This window comes from Schistocerca piceifrons, chromosome 1 (genome assembly GCF_021461385.2).
Source record: "Schistocerca piceifrons isolate TAMUIC-IGC-003096 chromosome 1, iqSchPice1.1, whole genome shotgun sequence".
NCBI classification, from domain to species: Eukaryota; Metazoa; Arthropoda; class Insecta; order Orthoptera; family Acrididae; genus Schistocerca; species Schistocerca piceifrons.
The window spans coordinates 205528948-205550301 of NC_060138.1; the positions used below are offsets into that span (position 1 = coordinate 205528948).

The 21354-nt window shown below is 44.7% G+C and overlaps 1 protein-coding gene across 1 annotated transcript in view; it reads right to left on the reverse strand.

The window, feature by feature from the left end:
• LOC124800205 (zinc finger protein 541-like) overlaps nt 1-21354 on the reverse strand; it is a 280290-nt gene that overhangs the window by 150586 nt on the left and 108350 nt on the right. Inside the window, exon 2 of the mRNA XM_047262980.1 lies at nt 18239-18351. Coding sequence (XP_047118936.1) covers nt 18239-18351 — 113 coding nt within the window. The remainder of the gene's footprint in view (nt 1-18238; nt 18352-21354) is intronic.

Consider the following 21354-nt stretch of genomic DNA (forward strand, 5'->3'; position numbering starts at 1 on the left):
AAACACTGGTCGCTTGTAACGCCTGATAGGTATGCAACACGCCCCATGTAGACGTAATGCGGTTACGATCTTAACATAATCTACACTTGAAAATAGTCTAGTGTAGGTTACAGTAGTTTTATAACACCACTTCTTAGTTTTATACCTGAATGGTCGAAAAATGTGATGTTGTCAAGAAGTTCGTCATTAACAGAGTTCTTTCTCGTTGTTACAGACACTATCCTCCATTTATCAACATTTAAACAGAGCTGCCGTTCATTGCGCCAGTCGGTAATCTTGTCCACGTCTCGTTACACCAGAGACAACTGAACTGCACAATTCGCGGAGCTGTGGGGCGCCCGGGTGGGTTTAGGAGTGGGGAGCAGGTAAGTTAGGCGAGATCGAAGAGAAGGCAGCCGGAGGGAAAGTATTGCAGAGGGGGGAGCCAGCCGGCAGACGGCAGGTGTTGGTGTCGCCGTGTCGGGTTTGGGAAGCACGCGCGCCCGGCCGGGCTTAATGAGGCATCTCGGCTGTCGCCGGGTGGAACGCGACAGGCAGAATGCCTTTGACACCGGAGCCTGTGAGATCCCGCCCCATCCCCCGATGCCCGCCTCAGCCCTTCGCCTACTTTGCTACCGCCACCGCTGCTGCTGCTGCTGCTGCTAACCCTGCTAGTACACGCTCCCGCGTCTCTGACTGTCTGAAGTGGCAGCTCTCCTCACATTGCTGAAGATACCTCTAAAAGAGGTAAACCAGCCGATTATCCTTCATCTTTCTTACTACAAATGCGGTGTCTCCAAATTTCGTTAATTACCGGCTGAAAGAAAACAAAAATTTATTACGGAAAAAGTAATTTTTTTACCACTTGTACACTATTTACCGGGTGATCAAAAAGTCAGTATAAATTTGAAAACTTAATAAAGCACGAAATAATGTAGATAGAGAGGTAAAAATTGACACACATGCTTGGAATGACATGGGGTTTTATTAGAACAAAAAAGAAAAAACAAAGTTCACAAAATGTCCGACAGATGCGCGTCGTTTGGTGGTGATCGTGTGCTCAGCCCCCACTTTGGTCATGCTTGGCCTTCCAGGTCCCCAGACCTCAGTCCGTGCGATTATTGGCTTTGGAGTTACCTGAAGTCGCATGTGTATCGTGATCGACCGACATCTCTAGGGATGCTGAAAGACAACATCCGACGCCAGTGCCTCACCATAACTCCGGACATGCTTTACAGTGCTGTTCACAAAATTATTCCTCGACTACAGCTATTGTTGAGGAATGATGGTGGACATATTGAACATTTCCTGTAAAGATCATCATCTTTGCTTTGTCTTACTTTGTTATGCTAATTATTGCTATTCTGATTGAACTTTTGTATTTTTTTGGTTCTAATAAAACCCTATGTCATTCCAAGCATGTGTGTCAATTTGTACCTCTCTATCTACATTATTCGGTGATTTATTCAGTTTTTAAATTTATACTGACTTTTTGATCACCCGGTATTTTTGCAATCTATAGCCCGGTACAACAATGAACGGCCTAACTCGAATAAGACCTCTGAAGTAGACATTACCTCAAAATTATTGTTATCTTTGGGAGAACTAGCTAAGATAAAACTATTCGAACTAGAGTGAAAGATACCGAGACCAGGCGAAATAACCATGTACTTCAAGAAGGCTGTAATAATGAAGATGCTGCAAATATTACCAAAATACCAGTTTAGCAAGTGAAATGAATTATTTGCTGCACTAGGGGCCCCTCGATAAGCGAACTCCCATGTATAGAACAGCTTTAAACATCGGATGCTTTACAAATGACTAAATGTAAACCGGCCGATTATCCTTCATCTTTCTAAACGTGGAAACAGAAAAGATTGTAACAACTACAGAGGTATCTCTTTAATCAGCGTTGTGGGTAAAATCTTCTCAGGTATTGTTGAAAGGAAAGTGCGAGTATTAGTTGAGGACAAATTGGATGAAAATCAGTGTGGGTTTAGGCCTCTCAGAGGCTGTCAGGACCAGATCTTTAGCTTACGGCAAATAATGGAGAAGTGATACGAGTGGAACAGGCAGTTGTATCTGTGCTTTATAGATCTAGAAAAGGCATACGACCGGGCTCCTAGGAGGAAGTTGTTGTCTGTTCTACGAGATTATGGAATAGGAGGCAAACTTTTGCAAGCCATTAAAGGTCTCTACATAGATAGTCAGGCAGCAGTTAGAGTTGACGGTAAACTGAGTTCATGGTTCAGAGTAGTTTCAGGGGTAAGACAAGGCTGCAATCTGTCTCCAATGTTGTTCATATTATTTATGGATCATATGTTGAAAACAATAGATTGGCTGGGTGAGATTAAGATATGTGAACACAAAATAAGCAGTCTCGCATATGCGGATGAGTTAGTTGTGATGGCAGATTCGATTGAAAGTTTGCAAAGTAATATTTCAGAGCTAGATCAGAAATGTAAGGACTATGATATGAAGATTAGCGTCTCCAAAACGAAAGTAATTTCAGTGGGAAACAGATATAAACGGACTGAGTGCCAAATAGGAGGAACAAAGTAAGGTTGAGGTTACGGATATGAAAGTAGCTAGGATGATTGCAGGTACTAGTAGATAGGAACAATGGCAAGGGGGTGTTGACAAGGAGGAAATCAAAGAAAAACTGGGAATGAACTCTATAGATGTAGCAGTCAGGGCGAATATGCTTAGATGGTGGGGTCATGTTACACGCATGGGAGAAGCAAGGTTACTCAAGAGACTCATGGGTTCAGCAGTAGAGGGTAGGAGGAGTCGGGGTAGACCAAGGAGAGGGTACCTGGATTCGGTTAAGAATGATTTTGAAGTAATAGGCTTAACATCAGAAGAGGCACCAATGTTAGCACTGAATAGAAGATCATGGAGGAATTTTATAAGGGGGACTATGCTCCAGACTGAACGCTGAAAGGCATAATCAGTCTTAAATGATGATGATGATTTCTTATTCCAAATACCGTGTCTCCAACTTTCGTTAATTACCAGCTGAAAGAAAACAAAAATTTATTACGGAAAAAGTAATTTTTTTACCACTTGTACACTATTTGTTTTTGCAATCTATAGCCCAGTACAACAATGAACGGTCTAACTCGAACAAGACCCCTGCAGTAGACATTACCTCAACATTATTGGCATCTTTGGGAGAACTAGCTAAGATAAAACTATTCGAACTAGAGTAAAAGATACCGAGACTAGGCGAAATAACCATGTACTTCAAGAAGGCTGTAATAGTGAAGGTGCTGTGAATATTACTAAAATACCAGTTTAGCAAGTGAAATGAATTATTTGCTGCACTAGTGGCCCCTCGATAAGCGAACTCCAATGTGTAAAACAGCTTCAAACATCGGTATCTTTACAAATGACTTAATGTGCTAAATGTTTGACGTCGTTGTTGTGGTCTTCAGTCCGAAGACTGGTTTGATGCAGCTCTCGATGTTGCTCTGTCCTGTACAAACGTCGTCATCTCCGAATAACTACTGCAACTTACACCCTTCTGAAACTGCTTACTGTAGTCATCTCTTGGTCCCCCTCTACGATTTTTATCCCCTCCCCCCTTCTTCCGCCTTCCTTCAGTACTAAATTGGTGATGCCTTAATGTCTCAGAATGTGTTTTATCAACCTATCCCTTCTTGTAGGCACATTGTGCCACAAATTTCTTCGCTCGTTGTTCTAGTCAGTACCTCCTTATTAGTCACGTGATCTACCCATCCAATCTTCAACATTCTTCTTCAAATCACTTTTGCAAAGCTTCTATTCTCATACATGGCTACACGCCATACAAATATGGTACCGTACATTCAGAAAAGACGTACATTCAGAAAAGACTGCCAAACATTTAGATCAATATTGAATGTTAACAAATTTCTCCTTTTCAGAAACGCTTTCTTTGTTAATGCCAGTCTGTATCTTATATCCTCTCTTCGTCGGTCATCATCATTTATTTTGTTCGTTTATATTGGATATCTTTATATATATATATATATATATATATATATATATATATATATATATATATATATATATATATATATACTGTAGTCATCTCTTGGTATTATATATATATCGCCCGTCTGAGTTGCACTGATATAAAATTCAGCTGTAGTGGTTCCCGGTTTCGGGCTGGCACAAACATTTTCAAACCACTCACCCCGTAAGTACTCATACAATATGGCACTAAAAGGCACATTAGCCTTTGCGTGCGTTGCTATTGACTGACGCAAACAAACTTCATTTTGCTGCCCAAATAGCTAACTGTTCTTGCTTCCTAGACTAATTTCCTCATCATCATCTGATTTAGTTCGACTACACTCCATTATCCTTGTCTTGCTTTTGTTGATGTTCATCTCATATCATCCGTTCAAGGCACTGTCCATTCCGTTCAACTGCTCTTGTAAGTCCTTTTCTGACTGTAACGGTATTATAATGTCCTCGGCAAACCTCAAAGTTTTTATTTCTTCTCTCTGGACTTTAATTCCTACTCCATATTTTCCTTTGGTTTCCTTTACTGCTTGCTCAAGCTTCCCTTTCATGACTGCCGTCAGGTTTCTGCACAAGTTGTAAATAGCCTTTCGATTCCTGTATTTTACCCCTGCTACCTTCAGAATTTCAAAGAGACTTTGTCAGGAGCTTTTTATACGTCTACAAATGCTATGAATATCGGTTTGCCTTTCCTTAACCTATTTTTTAAGAGACGTCGTTGGGTCAATATTGCATCGCATTTCTACGGGATCCGAACAGAGCTTCCCCCAACTCAGCTTATACCAATTTTTCCGTACTTCTCTAAAGAATTCATTTACTATTTTGCAGCCATGACTTATTAAACTTACAGTTCGGTAATATTGACACCTGTCAGCACCCGCTTTTTCTAGTACTGATAACCCTAATGGATGAAGACGCAGAATCCTAATTAAGCTGGTTTTATTAGTTTCGGATTATCACCCATAGATTAAAGCGGAAGTTTAAAAACGGTCTGAAGTTGTGTTTAAAGTTTTTGGAAGTCGCTAAGCGCTCTCATTATCAAACACCGGGTAATTTACGACCGGGTAATTTACGCTCAGTTTTCAGTAAAGCTAGTTTCTCTCGCATCTTAATATTTCTGACGTCATATTTCCAAACCATGAGTCGTAAAATGATATAGTTTTGCATGTAATTAAGTGGTATAAGTGGATACTGTCAGTAAAATGCGTTGCGAATATAGTTCAGACAGAGATTTTCACTCTGCAGCGGAGTGTGCGCTGTTATGAAATTTAGTTTCATAGTTCATTTTCACTCTGCAGCAGAGTGTGCGCTGTTATGAAACTTAGTTTCATAGTTCAGACAGTAGTAAAGAAGGAAACAACCGAAACGTCATGCTTGTACCTGAAGATTTACTGCATGAACACCGAAAATGCAGTAAGAGATAAGCATTTTTCTTTTTATCATTTTGTGGCAGATGTTAGCGAGAACATATTTCGAAAAGGTTTGACACTGTGTGTAAAGGTTGTTGGAAGGGGACTACGTGCTCTCATTGTAAAATACAATCTGAATATAGTCCGGATAATTTGCGCACCGTCAGGAGTTTCAATGTCTCAAGACACTCACTCACACACACACACACACACACACACACACACACACACACACACACACACACACACACACACACACACACACAGAGAGAGAGAGAGAGAGAGAGAGAAAGAAAACAAAATTCGGCGTCGAACTCACTTGAGAATAAGTGAACGCCGACTGTGAGAGGACACGCAGTAACAACATGTACGCTGCGCTTTGAAGAAGTGAATACCGTTAGTTACAACATAGTTGTTCAAAATACGTGTAGCATTTGTGTGTGCTTTTCAGTAACTCACGGGGATGCAAAAGAAAACGAATCTGCTAATGCAAAACGTAACTAACAGCAAATATAATGGCGAAATATCTTGGCACAATAATATTACGTTTAATCTTAAAAGTGATGTATTAACTCGCCAACAAAATTGACACTGACATCGTTTGGTTGCAGATGATTGTCTACCAGTAATGTATAAATGGTATTGCAGAAGGGTATAATGTACAATTAATGTTATGACAAAAAAGTATTCTTTAGGCCTGATTCTGGAAGGTTACTTATAACTCAAAATATGTTCCCAGTTCCCAGATTCTGATGAAGAAACCCACAGACGATGGCACAGAGGTGCTGTAACATGTTTGGGTCATAAGGAAAAACAGTTGCAAACACGGCAAATACAAGAGCAGTAAATCCACGCGAGGACCAGTAACGTTATGTTATACCTGTTAATAAACCCATTGTGACAGTATTTTAATTTTTTTAATTTGGGTCAGTAATTATATGAAACACTAAAAATCAAATTTTTGCTCACCTGACAGCCGTTAGGTAGGCTTGCTTTAACCGGAGACGTGCAACGTGCACTGTTTTAGCCATTTAGCATTATAGATAACGAAAAAACTGGTAGAGGCCAGCCTCTGAGAAAACCCGGTTGTGTTTCAGAGAAATAAAGGAACACACGACACGTGTCAACAATGACTCGATGACTATCACAGGATAAACGCAAATCTACGATTATAGTATCTATCCAAGTTTCCTCACCTTCTGCCTAGCTGTTACAGAACTTGCAATGGATCCTAATGGAGTTTGGAATTCCTGTGTGATGGTCTAGATAGATGTCTGCCTATTACACACGACGACCCTCTTCAACTGTCGACAGTCTCTGTCAGTCAACAGACGAGGTCGGCCTTACGCTTTTGTGATGCACCTGTCCCTCCGCTTTTCCATTTCACTATCATATCGGAAAAGTGGACCTAGGGATGTTTAGTAGTGTGGAAATCTCGCGTACAAACGTATGACGCATGTGACACCCAATCACCTGACCACTTTCGAAGGTGTGCCTTAAGAGCCGTGGCAATTCTTGTTCTCGATACAGTAGAAGAGCTGTGTTTCAAAGTAGCGAATATGAACAAGTGCTCATAGTTCTTCAGGTATGCATTTTAGAGCACATGTTTACTTGATATTTTTTTCTTGTGTGGGTCCATACTACAACTTCGAGTGGCTGTTCGTAAGCCACACATCACGCCGGTAAATGCCAAACTACGCCTCGCTTGGTGTAAGGAGGGTAAACATTGGGCGATTGAACGGTGGAAAAACTGTGTGGAGTGACGAATCACGGTGCACTATGTGGCGATCCGATGGCAGGGTGTGGGTGTAGCGAATGCCCGGTGAACGTCATCTGGCACCGTGTGTAGTGCCAACAGTAAAATTCGGAGGTGGTGGTGTTATGGTGTGGCCGTGTTTTTCATGGAGGGAGCTCGCACCCCTTGTTGTTTTGCGTGGCACTATCACAGCACAGATGTTTTAAGTACCTTCCTATTCCCAGTGCTGAAGAGCAGTGCAGGGATGGCGATTGTATCTTTCAACACAGTCGGGCACCTGTTCATAATGCACGATCTGTGGCGGAGTGGTTACACGACAATAACATCCCTGTTATGGACTGGCCAACATAGAGTCCAGACCTGAATCCTACAGAATACCTTTGGGATGTTTTGGAATGCCAATTTCGTGTCAGGCCTCACCGACCGACAACCATACGTCTCCTCAGTGCAGCGCTCCGTGAACAATGGGCTGCCACTCCCCAAGAAATCTTCCAGCACCTGACTGAACGTATGCTTACGAGAGTGGAAGCTGTCATCAAGGTTCAAATGGCTCTAAGCACTATGGGACTTAACATCTGAGGTCGTCAGTCCCCTAGACTTAGAACTACTTAAACCTAACTAACTTAAGGACATCACACACATCCATGCCCGAGGCAGGATTCGAACCTGCGGCCGTAGCAGCAGCGCGGTTCCCGACTGATGCGCCAAGAACCGCTCGTCCACAGCGGCCGGAACCGCTCGGCCCCAGCGGCCGGCTGTCATCAAGGCTGAGGGTGGGCCAACACCATATAGAATTCCATCATTACCGATGGAGGGCGTCACGAACTTTTAAGTAACTTTCAGCCAGGTGTCCGGATACTTTTGATCACATAGTATACGTGTTGTAGAGCCCATGTTTACTTGAATTTTTTGTCATTCCTGTCATATCCCTGATATTGACTCTGGTGTCACCGCCAGACACCACACTTGCTAGGTGGTAGCCTTTAAATCGGCCGCGGTCCGTTAGTATACGTCGGACCCGCGTGTCGCTATCAGTAATTGCAGACCGAGCGCCGCCACTCGGCAGGTCTAGTCTGGAGAGACTCCCTAGCATTCGCCCCACTTGTACAGCCGACTTTGCTATCGATGGTTCACTGACTACATACGCTCTCATTTGCCGAGACGACAGTTTAACATAGCCTTCAGCTACGTCATTTGCTACGACCTAACAAGGCGCCATATTCTTCAAGCATGTATTCTGAACTGATAATATTGTGAATCATGTACCGTCAAGAGCGACGTTCATCATTAATGGATTAAAGTTAAGTATCAAACTAATTACGTCCGCTTTCTGAATTCTAATTCCTTGTCATGTTCCAGACCTCACGTCAGTATAGTTCTTCCCTCCTCGCGCTAGCCTGCGTGAGCTAAAACGCGTGCATTTCGGCCTCCTCTAGCAACACGGTGTTGGCTCTTCAGCCAACACAACATTGACCATCATTTCTGAAACACTCCATATTTTGTGTGTCTGGAGAAGAGAGGTAATGAATAAGTGTTCTAAGATGGCGAATATTTTTTCGTCGTGAACTAGTCTTGCTACGCTGGAATTTATTTGCTGCAGTTACTGTTTTCATGAGTTAGGACGTCAGGCAGCGCGCTATATTGCAGGCACCGCATGAAAGAGCGCTTGACGTACTGCGCCCATTTCCGATTACGTCTGCGGCCGTTAGCAAAAAAAGGTGAGGAAAAGGGGAGCGCGCAGGAGCGACTGTTGGCGTCTTTTCGGTGAGAGATGAACTCCATCAGCGCGAGATGTGTTATTCATGTAAGGAATGTGACGAGAAGCATAAGTGCGCGGGCCGGGGCGGGCGTAATGCGTGCAATTACGGCAAATTGCCTCATAAAGCAGGCAGCCGGCGGGCTGCGAGCGGAGCGCCGATCGAAACGCGGTCGAAGCGGGGAGCCGGCAGCGGGCAGAGCGAGCAGCGGGCATCGCAAGTGCCGGCGGGCCCTTTGTTCCGCCGCCGCCGCTGCTACCCTTACGAATCTGTCGGCCATCGATTTCCCTGGGCGCCCGCCCCGCCGCGGTAATGTCGGAGGGTAAACACTGAGAGCGCGCCGATGGGCCGCCGTCTGCCGCCGCCATCGCGCTAGCGACATCAAAAGCTCCTGACCGGATGCACTTCTACGTCCCACACGTCCTCTCTAGCTCTCTTCGAAATTTCCCTCTTCTGTACAGTCCTGCTACGAATCATTCCAGCTAAGCATTTTCTCAGAGAGTGAAAGACACGTTTTCATAATACGTTGGGGACAGGGATTTTCTCTGCCTCGTGATGACTGGGTGTTGTGTGATGTCCTTAGGTTAGTTAGGTTTAAGTAGTTCTAAGTTCTAGGGGACTGATGACCATAGTGCTCAGAGCCATTTGAACCATTATTATAATACGTTCTTGGCTGTACAGTGCTGCCCATTAAATCTGCAACACCACATAGACGGCATGCAAACAACGTCGAATCGGGATGAAGTGTACTTCAGGCTTCCATATGGAAACAGTAAGCATTTGAGCTTAATTGCACAGTGTAGGTGGGAGTAACTCGATCTATATTGTGTGTACAGGGTGAAAATATTTAAACCGACAAACTCTGGGAGGTAGTAGGGGACATCAAAACAAATATTTTTCCTCGAAGTCATTTTTTCCTATGAGGATTATTTAAACTGGTTAAGGCCGTATTACGCTCTTCAGTTGTTAGAAGCCGTATTATGATCTCCAGTTGTTAGAGGGCGTATTACGCTCTTCAGTTGTAGGCAACTGCTGTCCAACAGTGAAGTAGTACATTGTCTCTGTTTACTAATGGAGCGATACACCTGGAGTGAGTACACTGATATGGTTGGTGCGTACTACGTAGCGCACCACAACGGAAGAGCTGCACAGCGGGTTTATCAACAATAACCTAATCGCCGTATCCCGCACGTTAAAGCAGGCTCAGACATGGTAATTGGATGTCTCTATAGGCCTCCTGCCTCAGCAGCTGTTGTGGCTGAGCACCTGAAGGAAAATTTGGAAAATATTTCGAGTAGATTTCCCCACCATGTTATAGTTCTGGGTGGAGATTTTAATTTGCCAGATATAGACTGGGAGACTCAAACGTTCATATCGGGTGGCAGGGACAAAGAATCCAGTGAAATTTTTTTAAAGTGCTTTATCTGAAAACTACCTTGAGCAGATAAACAGAGAACCGACTCGTGGCGATAACATATTAGACCTTCTGGTGACAAACACACCCGAACTATTTGAAACAGTTAACGCAGAACACGGAATCAGCGATCATAAAGCGGCTACGGCACCGATGATTTCAGCCGTAAATAGAAATATTAAAAAAGGTAGGAAGATTTTTCTCTTTAGCAAAAGTGACAAAAAGCAGATTACAAAGTACCTGACGGCACAACACAAAAGTTTTGTCTCAAGTACAGATAGTGTTGAGGATCAGTGGACAAAGTTCAAAACCATTGTACAATATGCGTTAAATGAGTATGTGCCAAGCAAGATCGTAAGAGATGGAAAAGAGCCACCGTGGTACAACAACCGAGTTAGAAAACTGCTGCGGAAGCAAAGGGAATTTCACAGCAAACATAAACATAGCCAAAGCCTTGCAGACAAACAAAAACTATGCGAAGCGAAATGTAGTGTGAGGAGGGCTATGCGAGAGGCGTTCAATGAATTCGAAAGTAAAGTTCTATGTACTGACTTGGCAGGAAATCCTAAGAAATTTTCGTCGTATGTCAAAGCGGTAGGTGGATCAAAACAAAACGTCCAGACACTCTGTGGCCAAAATGGTACTGGAACAGAGGATGACAGACTAAAGGCCGAAATACTAAATGTCTTTTTGCAAAGCTGTTTCACAGAGGAAGACTGCACTGTAGTTCCTTCTCTAGATTGTCGCACAGATGACAAAACGGTGGATATCGAAATAGACGACAGAGGGATAGAGAAACAATTAAAATCGCTCAAGAGAGGAAAGGCCGCTGGACCTGATGGGATACCTGTTCGATTTTACACAGAGTACGCGAAGGAACTTGTCCCCCTTCTTGCATCGGTGTACCGTAGGTCTCTAGAAGAGCGTAGCGTTCCAAAGGATTGCAAAAGGGCACAGGTCATCCCCGTTTTCAAGAAGGGACGTCGAACACATGTGCAGAACTATAGACCTGTATCTCTAACGTCGATCAGTTCTAGAATTTTGGAACACGTATTATGTTCGAGTATAATGACTTTTCTGGAGACTAGAAATCTACTCTGTAGGAATCAGCATGGGTTTCGAAAAGACGGTCGTGCGGAACCCAGCTCGCGGTATTCGTCCACGAGACTCAGAGGGCCATAGACACGGGTTCACAGGTAGATGCCGTGTTTCTTGACTTCCGCAAGGCGTTCGATACAGTTCCCCACAGTAGTTTAATGAACAAAGTAAGAGCATATGGACTATCAAACCAATTGTGTGATTGGATTGAGGAGTTCCTAGATAACAGAATGCAGCATGTCATTCTCAATGAAGAGAAGTCTTCCGAAGTAAGAGTGATTTCAGGTGTACCGCAGGTGAGTGTAATAGGACCGTTGCTATTCACAATATACGTAAATGACCTGGTGGATGACATCGGAAGTTCACTGAGGCTTTTTGCAGATGATGCTGTGGTGTATCGAGAGGTTGTAACAATGGAAAATTGTACTGAAATGCAGGAAGATCTGCAGCGAATTGACGTATGGTGCAGGGAATGGCAATTGATTCTCAATGTAGACAAGTGTAATTTGCTGCGAATACATAGAAAGAAAGATCCTTCATCATTTAGCTACAATATAGCAGGTCAGCAACTGGAAGCAGTTAATTCATAAATTATCTGGGAGTATGCATTAGGAGTGATTTAAAATGGAATGATCATATAAAGTTGATCGTCGGTAAAGCAGATGCCAGACTGAGATTCATTGGAAGAATCCTAAGGAAATGCAATCCGAAAACAAAGGAAGTAGGTTACAGTACGCTTGTTTGCCAACTGCTTGAATACTGCTCAGCAGTGTGGGATCCGTACCAGATAGGGTTGATAGAAGAGATAGAGAAGATCCGACGGAGAGCAGCGCGCTTCGTTACAGGATCATTTAGTAATCGCGAAAGCGTTACGGAGATGATAGATAAACTCCAGTGGAAGACTGCAGGAGAGACGCTCAGTAGCTCGGTACGGGATTTTGTTGAAGTTTCGAGAACGTACCTTCACCGAAGAGTCAAGCAGTATATTGGTCCCTCCTACGTATATCTCGCGAAGAGACCATGAGGATAAAATCAGAGAGATTAGAACCCACACAGAAGCATACCGACAATCCTTCTTTCCACGAACAATACGAGACTGGAATAGAAGGGAGAACCGATAGAGGTACTCAGGGTACCCTCCGCCACACACCGTCAGGTGGCTGCGGAGTATGGATGTAGATGTAGATGTAGATGTAGATACGGCCTTTGCTGCTGAGAACCAACGTCTGCGTGAGACCGGGTCATTTAGCAGATTACCTGTACAGAGACGCCGTCGCACGGTAAGAACGCTGCAGCATGTGGAGCGGGATCCTTCGATCAACACTCGTGCAATTGCACGTAACATGGGGGCGGATCAGACGAATGTAAGAACAGTCCTTCGAGAGCAATTGTTACGTCCATTTCACTTACAGCGTGTCCACAACCTGGAACCACTTGATTATCCACCGAGAGCACAGTTTTCGCAGTAGTACCCGGAACAATGTGAAATGCATCCTACATTTCCATCCTCTGTGTTGTTTACCGATGAAGCAACGTTCGGGCGTGATGGAGTCTTCAACATGTACAATTCGCATGTTTGGAGTGAGGATAACCCATATGCCACAATTACTAGCGCTCATCAAGTGCGGTTCTTCGTTAATATGTGGGTCAGTGTTGTTGGGAACTGTTTAATTGGGCCGCATCTGCTCCTAGGCCATTAAATTGCAGGCACTATTACAATTTTCTTGCCAGAGCATTGCCAGAATTGCTGGAAGACGTCCCGCTCCCTACAAGGCAACGCATGTGGTTCCCACATGACGGGGCGCCGGCACGTTTCAGTCGTCGTGTGCGTCGATTCCTTGAACGACGGTTTCCAGAAATGTGGATTGGCAGAGGTGGTCCTGTACCATGGCCTTCTCGATCCCCAGGTATGTCCCCTCTGGACTTTTTTGTGTGGGGAGAGATGCGCAACATTGTTTATGCAACTCCTTTTGCATCAGAAGAGGATCTGGTTGCCCGGATTGTAGCAGCAGCAGGAACAATTCAGGATACTTCTGGGGTTTTTGCCCGTGTCAGAACATGATCCGAGAGTGTAACCTTTGTTGACGTGTCAATGGAGGCATTTTTGAAAATCTACTGTAATTAAAATTGGGCTGTGTTAATGTGTTGTCTCTTGGTCATAAAAAAATGGAAAAGTGTTTGTTGGTTTAATTCATTTGCCGCCAGAGAAATCTTCCTCTACCGGTTTAAATACTCCTCATAGGAAAAAATGACATTAGGGAAAATACTTGTTTTGATGTCCCCTACAACCTCCCAGAGTTTGTTGGTTTAAATACTTTTCAACCTGTATGCAAAAACTCACGAAAAGATTACGCCGCGGGTTCCTGACTCAGAAATCTCATTTCACTCTTGGTTTTTCGTAAGAAGATCTTGTTACGCCTCCTGAAAGAAGGAAAAACGTTTGCCGCATGGCCTGTCTGAAGGAATGGGAAAAACTGACCTGTTCAGACCGATACCGGTATTCTAGTTCCGAGTAACCGATATTTTTCGGTATCTGTTTTGTCGCTGTTAGAACAGATACTTTTTTTTTATTTTTTGCTAACAACCGAGCAAAAAACGATGTATCAATTACCAACAGCAGCAGTGCTAAAGCTTTTCGTGTTTAAATAAGCCTTTTTTTTAAAAAAAAGTAATTTTTATTTGTAAAATTTGCATGGGTTTGACATATTGCGTTATCATAGGAAATGAGAAAAGCGGTGAGTGCTATGTTAACAGCAATTCCGACAGAAACGAGGGACAAACACATGGCATAAGAATTGGTACAGTACTGCTGAGACAATAAAAGTCCGCCGCGCGGGATTAACTAAGCGGTCTTGGGCGCTGCAGTCACAGACTGTGCGGCTGGTTCCGGCGGAGGTTCGAGTCCTCCCTCGGGCATGGGTGTGTGTGTGTTTGTCCTTAGGCTAATTTAGGTTAAGTAGTGTGTAAGCTTAGGGACATGACTTTAGCAGTTAAATCCCATAAGATTTCACACACATGTGAACATTTTTTTAACAATAAGTGTCCCTCCCTGTTGCCGGTTGTCGTAGCGTAAAGTACGTGCAGCGTATGTACTCGCAGTCGTCGTCAGACATTCGTTGTACTGAAGAATCGCACTAACCCTAGTCCAGAAATATTTTTGTGAAGTGATGTAGCAATAAAGGTCAAGGATTCATTTGCTATAAAAAATTATAGATTTGTTTGCCATTTCTATGAAATAATAAAAGAGGAAGGTAATCATCGTAATAGCAATAAATTTAAAACTTACCAACACTTCATTCATAGCATACAATAAAAAAAGAAAGTAGCTGATCTACCACTTGTGTCAATATAATTGGCTTTATCTGCTTGTAGCCCACGAAAACGGACAAATTAACACGAAAAATAGTCCTTCAACCTTACTTTTCGCCGGCCGGTGTGGCGCTGCAGTCTGGAACCGCGGGACATCTACGGTCGTAGATTCGAATCCTGCCTCGAGCATGGATGTGTGTGATGTCCTTAGGTTAGTTAGGTTTAAGCGGTTATAAGTTTTACGGGACTGATGACCTCAGATGTTAAGTCCTATAGTGCTCAGAGCCACTTGAACCTTACTTTTCACCCTTTTAGCATAGATTATGGTTCAATGGCTCTGAGCACTATGGGACTTAACTTCTGTGGTTATCAGTCCCCTAGAACTTAGAACTACTTAAACCTAACTAACCTAAGGACATCACACTCATCCATGCCCGAGGCAGGATTCGGACCTGGGACCGTAGCGGTCGCGCGGTTCCAGACTGAACGCCTAGAACCGCTCGTCCACGCCGGCCGGCGCATAGATTATTCCTTATGCCCGATTACTGGTATGGTCTCAGATTACAACATGATTTCCGAGCACAGTTCAAAAAACTGGAATCAATAGTAGAATACTGCATGACCGCTCCTTGTGTATGTTCACCTCCACTCCTGTGCACACAGTTGGTGCAGTGGGTACTTTATATCTTTTTTATGAGTTTGACAAGCCAAAGCTGTGTAGTTTCCTATGAGTGGAAAGTGTTCCTATTGTATTGATGGCATGTATGCACGCTAATAAGAATTTTCCGACGGTACGTAAATTAACGCTTATGTACTTATTCTCACTGATATATGGGTTTGTACACAGTGATAAATTAGCAGAGGCTTTCCTTTTGGTACGTTGTAGATCTAAGGATGGCAGCAAGACACTAACGAAACCAGTCACTATCAAAAATAATGATTGCAGCAGACCTTGTAGACAAACTGGACTATCGAATTGGACATCTTTCACAGCGTGGTCGCGGATGCGTCCAAGCACTACTTTCATCCTGTCATGTCTCCAAGTCGTCCCATCTTACTACGTAGATTCCGTGCAGCTGACGGGCACATAAGGCTACACGTATTCACTTCTATGCTTATATTAGCGGTGGAGGGCCATATAAACCCCAGGTACAAGTTCTTCACCCTGAACGGAGCTTTGAAGCGATCAATGCGCTCCGTTAACGGGGTGACTAATACACTGCTCGATAGAATTAGGGGAACATGTGTTATCAACGTCCAGTATCTATTGCGATACAAGCGATACCTGTAGTCTCGTCGCGTAGCCTGAGGTCTTTGCTTTCAACGTTTGCAACAGCGAAAGTCATTCGCCGTCTATCGGTTCTCGTTATGCATTCCAGTATCAGGTAACCCCTCAGAAGGAAGTGAGTACCGGTGTTCCAGTGTTCGCTAGTGAGGTACACAGGCTGCATTTGTTATTTGTGGGCGTTTTATTCAACCAAGCACAGTGTGTTTGATCCGAGCAGGATGGACTTTCCGTTGTATTGCTGCAGATGCTAAAGTCTGTCGATCTGTGATCCACAGATAGTGGACACGCTACGGGGAGACGGGTCTGCCCAGGTCGCCGACGCATTACAACCCCACGTGGTTACCGATGTCTAGTCATTTCTGCATTGCGGCATCGTACGGTTACCGCCAGAGCGCTGCAAAACGATCTTAGAAAGGCCCCTGGAACCACTGTATACGACAAAATTGTAAGGAACAGGTTACGAGGAATGGCCTTACGACCCAGTCGTCCTGTTCGAGTACCCCGCTTGACAAGACATCTCACAGGTAGCTTCAAGTTCTGTCGTTCCCATGTCAACTGGCGAATTCGCCACTGGCGAAACGTGATATTTACAGACGAGTCCGGATTTCCTCTGATGCAAGCTGATGGCCCTATTATTGTGTGACGACGCCGTGGTGATCTCTACCTGCCAAATGTTGTCTAGGAAATCAAACCGCCCAAGGTTCTCTGATGGTGTGGGGAGGCACCAGTGTTGAAAGCAGTATGGATCGTATCACTGTCCATGGTCGTCTTACTGCCAAGCAGCATATCGAGCTGGTCCTGTTGGACTATGCGGTCGACGTGGCCCTGAATTCCTTCTTATGCACGTGTCCGCAGCTCGTGGTCGTGCGGTAACGTTCTCGCTTCCCGCGCCCGGGTTCCCGGATACGATTCCCGGCGGGGTCAGGGATTTTCTCTGCCTCGTGATGACTGGGTGTTGTGTGCTGTCCTTAGGTTAGTTAGGTTTAAGTAGTTCTAAGTTCTAGGGGACTGATGACCATAGATGTTAAGTCTCATAGTGCTCAGACCCTTCTTATGCACGATAAGGTGAACGTCACTAGTGATCTGGATAATGAAATAATTGAGTGGCCAACGGTGAGTCCCAATACTTGACAGTCGGGTTCTTGGTCGTCCTGTTTCACTAAGGACTCTCCAAAAACTCTTATGAAAGGCGAGCGGTTTACGGCGCTGCAGTCATGGACTGTGCGGCTGGTCCCGGCAGAGGTTCGAGTCCTCCCTTGGGCATGGGTGTTTGTGTTTGTCCTTAGGATAATTTAGGTTAAGTAGTGTGTAAGCGTAGGGACTGATGACCTTAGCAGTTAAGTCCCATAAGATTTCACACACATTTCAACATTCTTATGGAAGAATGGGAACAAAAGCGACAGGGTGACCTTCGTAGACTGATACCGAGCATCCTACGTAGGTGTCAGGCGGTGATAAATGGTCAAGGATAGCGTACATGTTACTGAAGCTCTCAAAATCTAATGAAAAGAACCAGGATGACAGGTTAAATTATTTTATCGAGTTTGTTTTCGACTCGTGTCGTTATGTAAATGAACGAAGGTGTATGATGATTTGTTGTGTACTTAATTTGTGAAACATAAAGTTAAAATTTTTTAATATACCCAGCTCTCAACTAATGTTCACTGGAGTATGGCAGACACCCGATGTTGAGTTCCCATAATTCCTCTGAGCAGTGTATTTCAGTTGGTGGGCATAGTTCTTCATGTTGTGTCAACATGATCATCTTTTTGGTTTTAATGACCTTCAAGGTTTGACATATTGATATTTCTCTGTAAGGGGCAGACTATCTGATGATGAAATAAATGTCAAGACTGGTAAGAGCTGTAACAGTTGTCTGTAGCTGCGACTGAACGTAAAATTGTACAATAGGGAGGGCAAAATAAAACTGGCCCTAAAATATATCAGGCTGCTAAAGACAGGCAACCCAACGTAAATCGCCCACACACAGGGCGAAAAATATTTCATGAGCATTAAGACAGGTAACTCTACATATATCACCTACACCCAGGGCAGAAGATATTTCATGCACCTCAAGACAGGCAACCCAACTAGCACCATACACACCCAGAGCAGATGATGTAAGTTGGGTTGCCTGTCTTATGGCGCACGAAATATTTTCTGGAACAGTTTTACTTTTGCCCACCCTGTACAGCTGAAGCTGGACTGGACACTCACCTGGCACTGCTGCGGCCCCTGGCGGTTGGGCGACGATGCCTTGGGGCGCGCCTTCTTCACGGCCAGCTTGCTGGAGTCGGGCGTGGCCGCCTTGGCGTCCTCGGAGCTGCCCACTGCAAGCAGCACACACACAACTTCTCACAGGGTGAGCAGCGACTCGCGCGCCGCTTGCCTGCGCCTGAGGGGTGCTCGATATTGCGTCCGCGCTCATTCACACTGCACACACGCCACCAGGGGGAGGTTGGGGAGGGGAGGAGGGGGAGGGAGGTGGAGAGATTTTCTACTCGTGGCGTCAAAGTCAGTATTAGAATTTGTCTGATTTTGGAAACTACTTCTAACTGTCCCTAACCTTTCCGACTTGATGATGTACTGCAAGGAGTCTCTAACGAGCCTGTTGATTACGTTTGATTCGTGGGGCGCTCAACTGCGCGGTCATCGGCGCCTGTACAAAGTTACAATTTTTACTCAGTCCCATTTGTACACAGTCCCATTTGTACACAGTCCCATTTGTACACAGTCCAATCTGTACACAGTCCAACCTGCGCGCAGTCCAACCTGCGCGCAGTCCAACCTGCGCGCAGTCCAACCTGCGCGCAGTCCAACCTGCGCGCAGTCCAACCTGCGCGCAGTCCAACCTGCGCACAGTCCAACCTGCGCACAGTCCAACCTGCGCACAGTCCAACCTGCGCACAGTCCAACCTGCGCACAGTCCAACCTGCGCACAGTCCAACCTGCGCACAGTCCAACCTGCGCACAGTCCAACCTGCGCACAGACCAACCTGCGCACAGTCCAACCTGCGCACAGACCAACCTGCGCACAGACCAACCTGCGCACAGACCAACCTGTACACAGTCCAACCTGTACACAGTCCAACCTGTACACAGTCGAACCTGTACACCGTCCAACCTGTACACCGTCCAACCTGTACACCGTCCAACCTGTACACCGTCCAACCTGTACACAGTCCCAACCTGTACACAGTCCCAACCTGTACACAGTCCCAACCTGTACACAGTCCCAATCTGTACACAGTCCCAACCTGTACACAGTCCCAACCTGTACACAGTCCCAACCTGTACACAGTCCCAACCTGTACACAGTCCCAACCTGTACACAGTCCCAACCTGTACACAGTCCCAACCTGTACACAGTCCAACCTGTACACAGTCCAACCTGTACACAGTCCAACCTGTACACAGTCCAATCTGTACACAGTCCAATCTGTACACAGTCCAATCTAGCAACTGTCACGAATGATAATGATGAAAATGAAATGATGAGGACAACACAAACACCCAGTCTCTGGGCAGAAAAAATCCCCAGCCCTAACGAGCCTGTTGAATGGCCAACAATTAAAAAACGTTCCGTTTTCTGGCCCTAAAAAGTCAATCGGACCCGACCGACCGCCGTGTCATCCTCTCCCAATGCAGTAATTGGGTGCGATATGGAGAGGTGTGTGGTCAGCACGCCGCTCTCCCTGTCATTTGGTTTCTTGACCTGGAACTACTATCCAGTCGAACAGTTCCCCAGTTGACATCACGAGGCTTAGTGCACCCCATACCAGTACCTCCACCAAGGAAAAATCCTTGGCAGTATCACGTATCGATCCGCGCGGGGGTCAGCAAAGCTAGATCACACAGCAACAGGGGCGGACGCTGGATGGTTTAATAAAACATCAGAACCAAATATACAAGTAATACCTATTTTTACCAGCTTTTTTTGTTGTTGTCATCATTCTTCTGACTGGTTTGATGCGGCCCGCTACGAAGTCCCCTCCTGTGCTAACCTCTTTATTTGTACAACCTACGTCCTCAAATATTTGCTGCATGTATTCCAATCCTTGTCTTCCTCTACAGTTTTTGCCCTCTACAGCTCTCTCTAGTATCATGGAAGTCAATCCCTCATATCTTAACAGATGTCCTATCATCCTGTCCGTTCTCCTTATCAGTGTTTTCCACAAATTCCGTTCCTCTCGCCGGCCGCAGCGGCCGAGCGGTTCTAGGCGCTTCAGTCCGGAACCGCGTGACTGCTACGGTCGCAGGTTCGAATCCTGCCTCAGGCATGGATGTGTGTGATGCCCTTAACTTAAGGACTTAACTTAAGGACTAACTTAGTTAGGTTTAAGTAGTTCTAAGTTCTAGGGGACTTATGACCTCAGCAGTTGAGTCCCATAGTGCTCAGAGCCATTTGAACCATTTGACCCTTTCCTCTCCGATTCTGCGCAGAACCTCCTCATTCCTTACCTTATCAGTCCACATAATTTTCAACATTCACCTGTAGCACCACATATCGAATACTTCGATTCTCTTCTGTTCCGATTTTCCTACAGCCCATGTATCACTACAATACAATGCTGTACTCCAGACGTACATTATCTGAAATTTCTTCCTCAAATTAAGGCTGATATTTGATATTAGTAGACTTCTCTTGGTCAGGAATGCCCTTTTTGCCATTGCTAGTTTGCCTTTGATGCCCTCCTTGCTCCGTCCGTCATTGGTTATTTTACTGCCTAGGTAGCAGAATTCCTTATTTTCATCTACTTCGTGACCATCAACCCTGATGTTAAGTGTCTCGCTGTTCTCATTTCTACTACTTCTCATTACCTTCGTCTTTTTTCTATTTATTCTCAATCCATACTCTGTACTCATTAGACTGTTCATTCTTTTCAGCAGATCAAGTAATTCTTCTTCACTTTCACTCCGGATAGCAATGTCATCAGCGAATCGTATCATTGATATCCTTTCACCTTCAATTTAATTTCACTCCTGAACCTTTCTTTTATTTCCGTCATTGATTCCTCGACATATAGATTGAACAGTAGGGGCGAAAGGCTCCATCTTGCCATACACTTCGTTCTCGGTCGTTCACTCTTATTATTCCCTCTTGGCTGTTGTGCATATTGAATATGACCCGTCTCTCCCTATAGCTTACCTCTACTTTTATCAGCATTTCGAACATCTTGCACCATTTTACACTGTCGAACGCTTTTTTCAGGTCGACAAATCCTATGAACGTGTCTTGATGTTTCTTTAGTTTTGCTTCCATTATTAACCTCAACGTCAGAATTGCGACTCTCATGCCTTTGCCTTTCCCTAAAGCCAAACTGATCATCTAG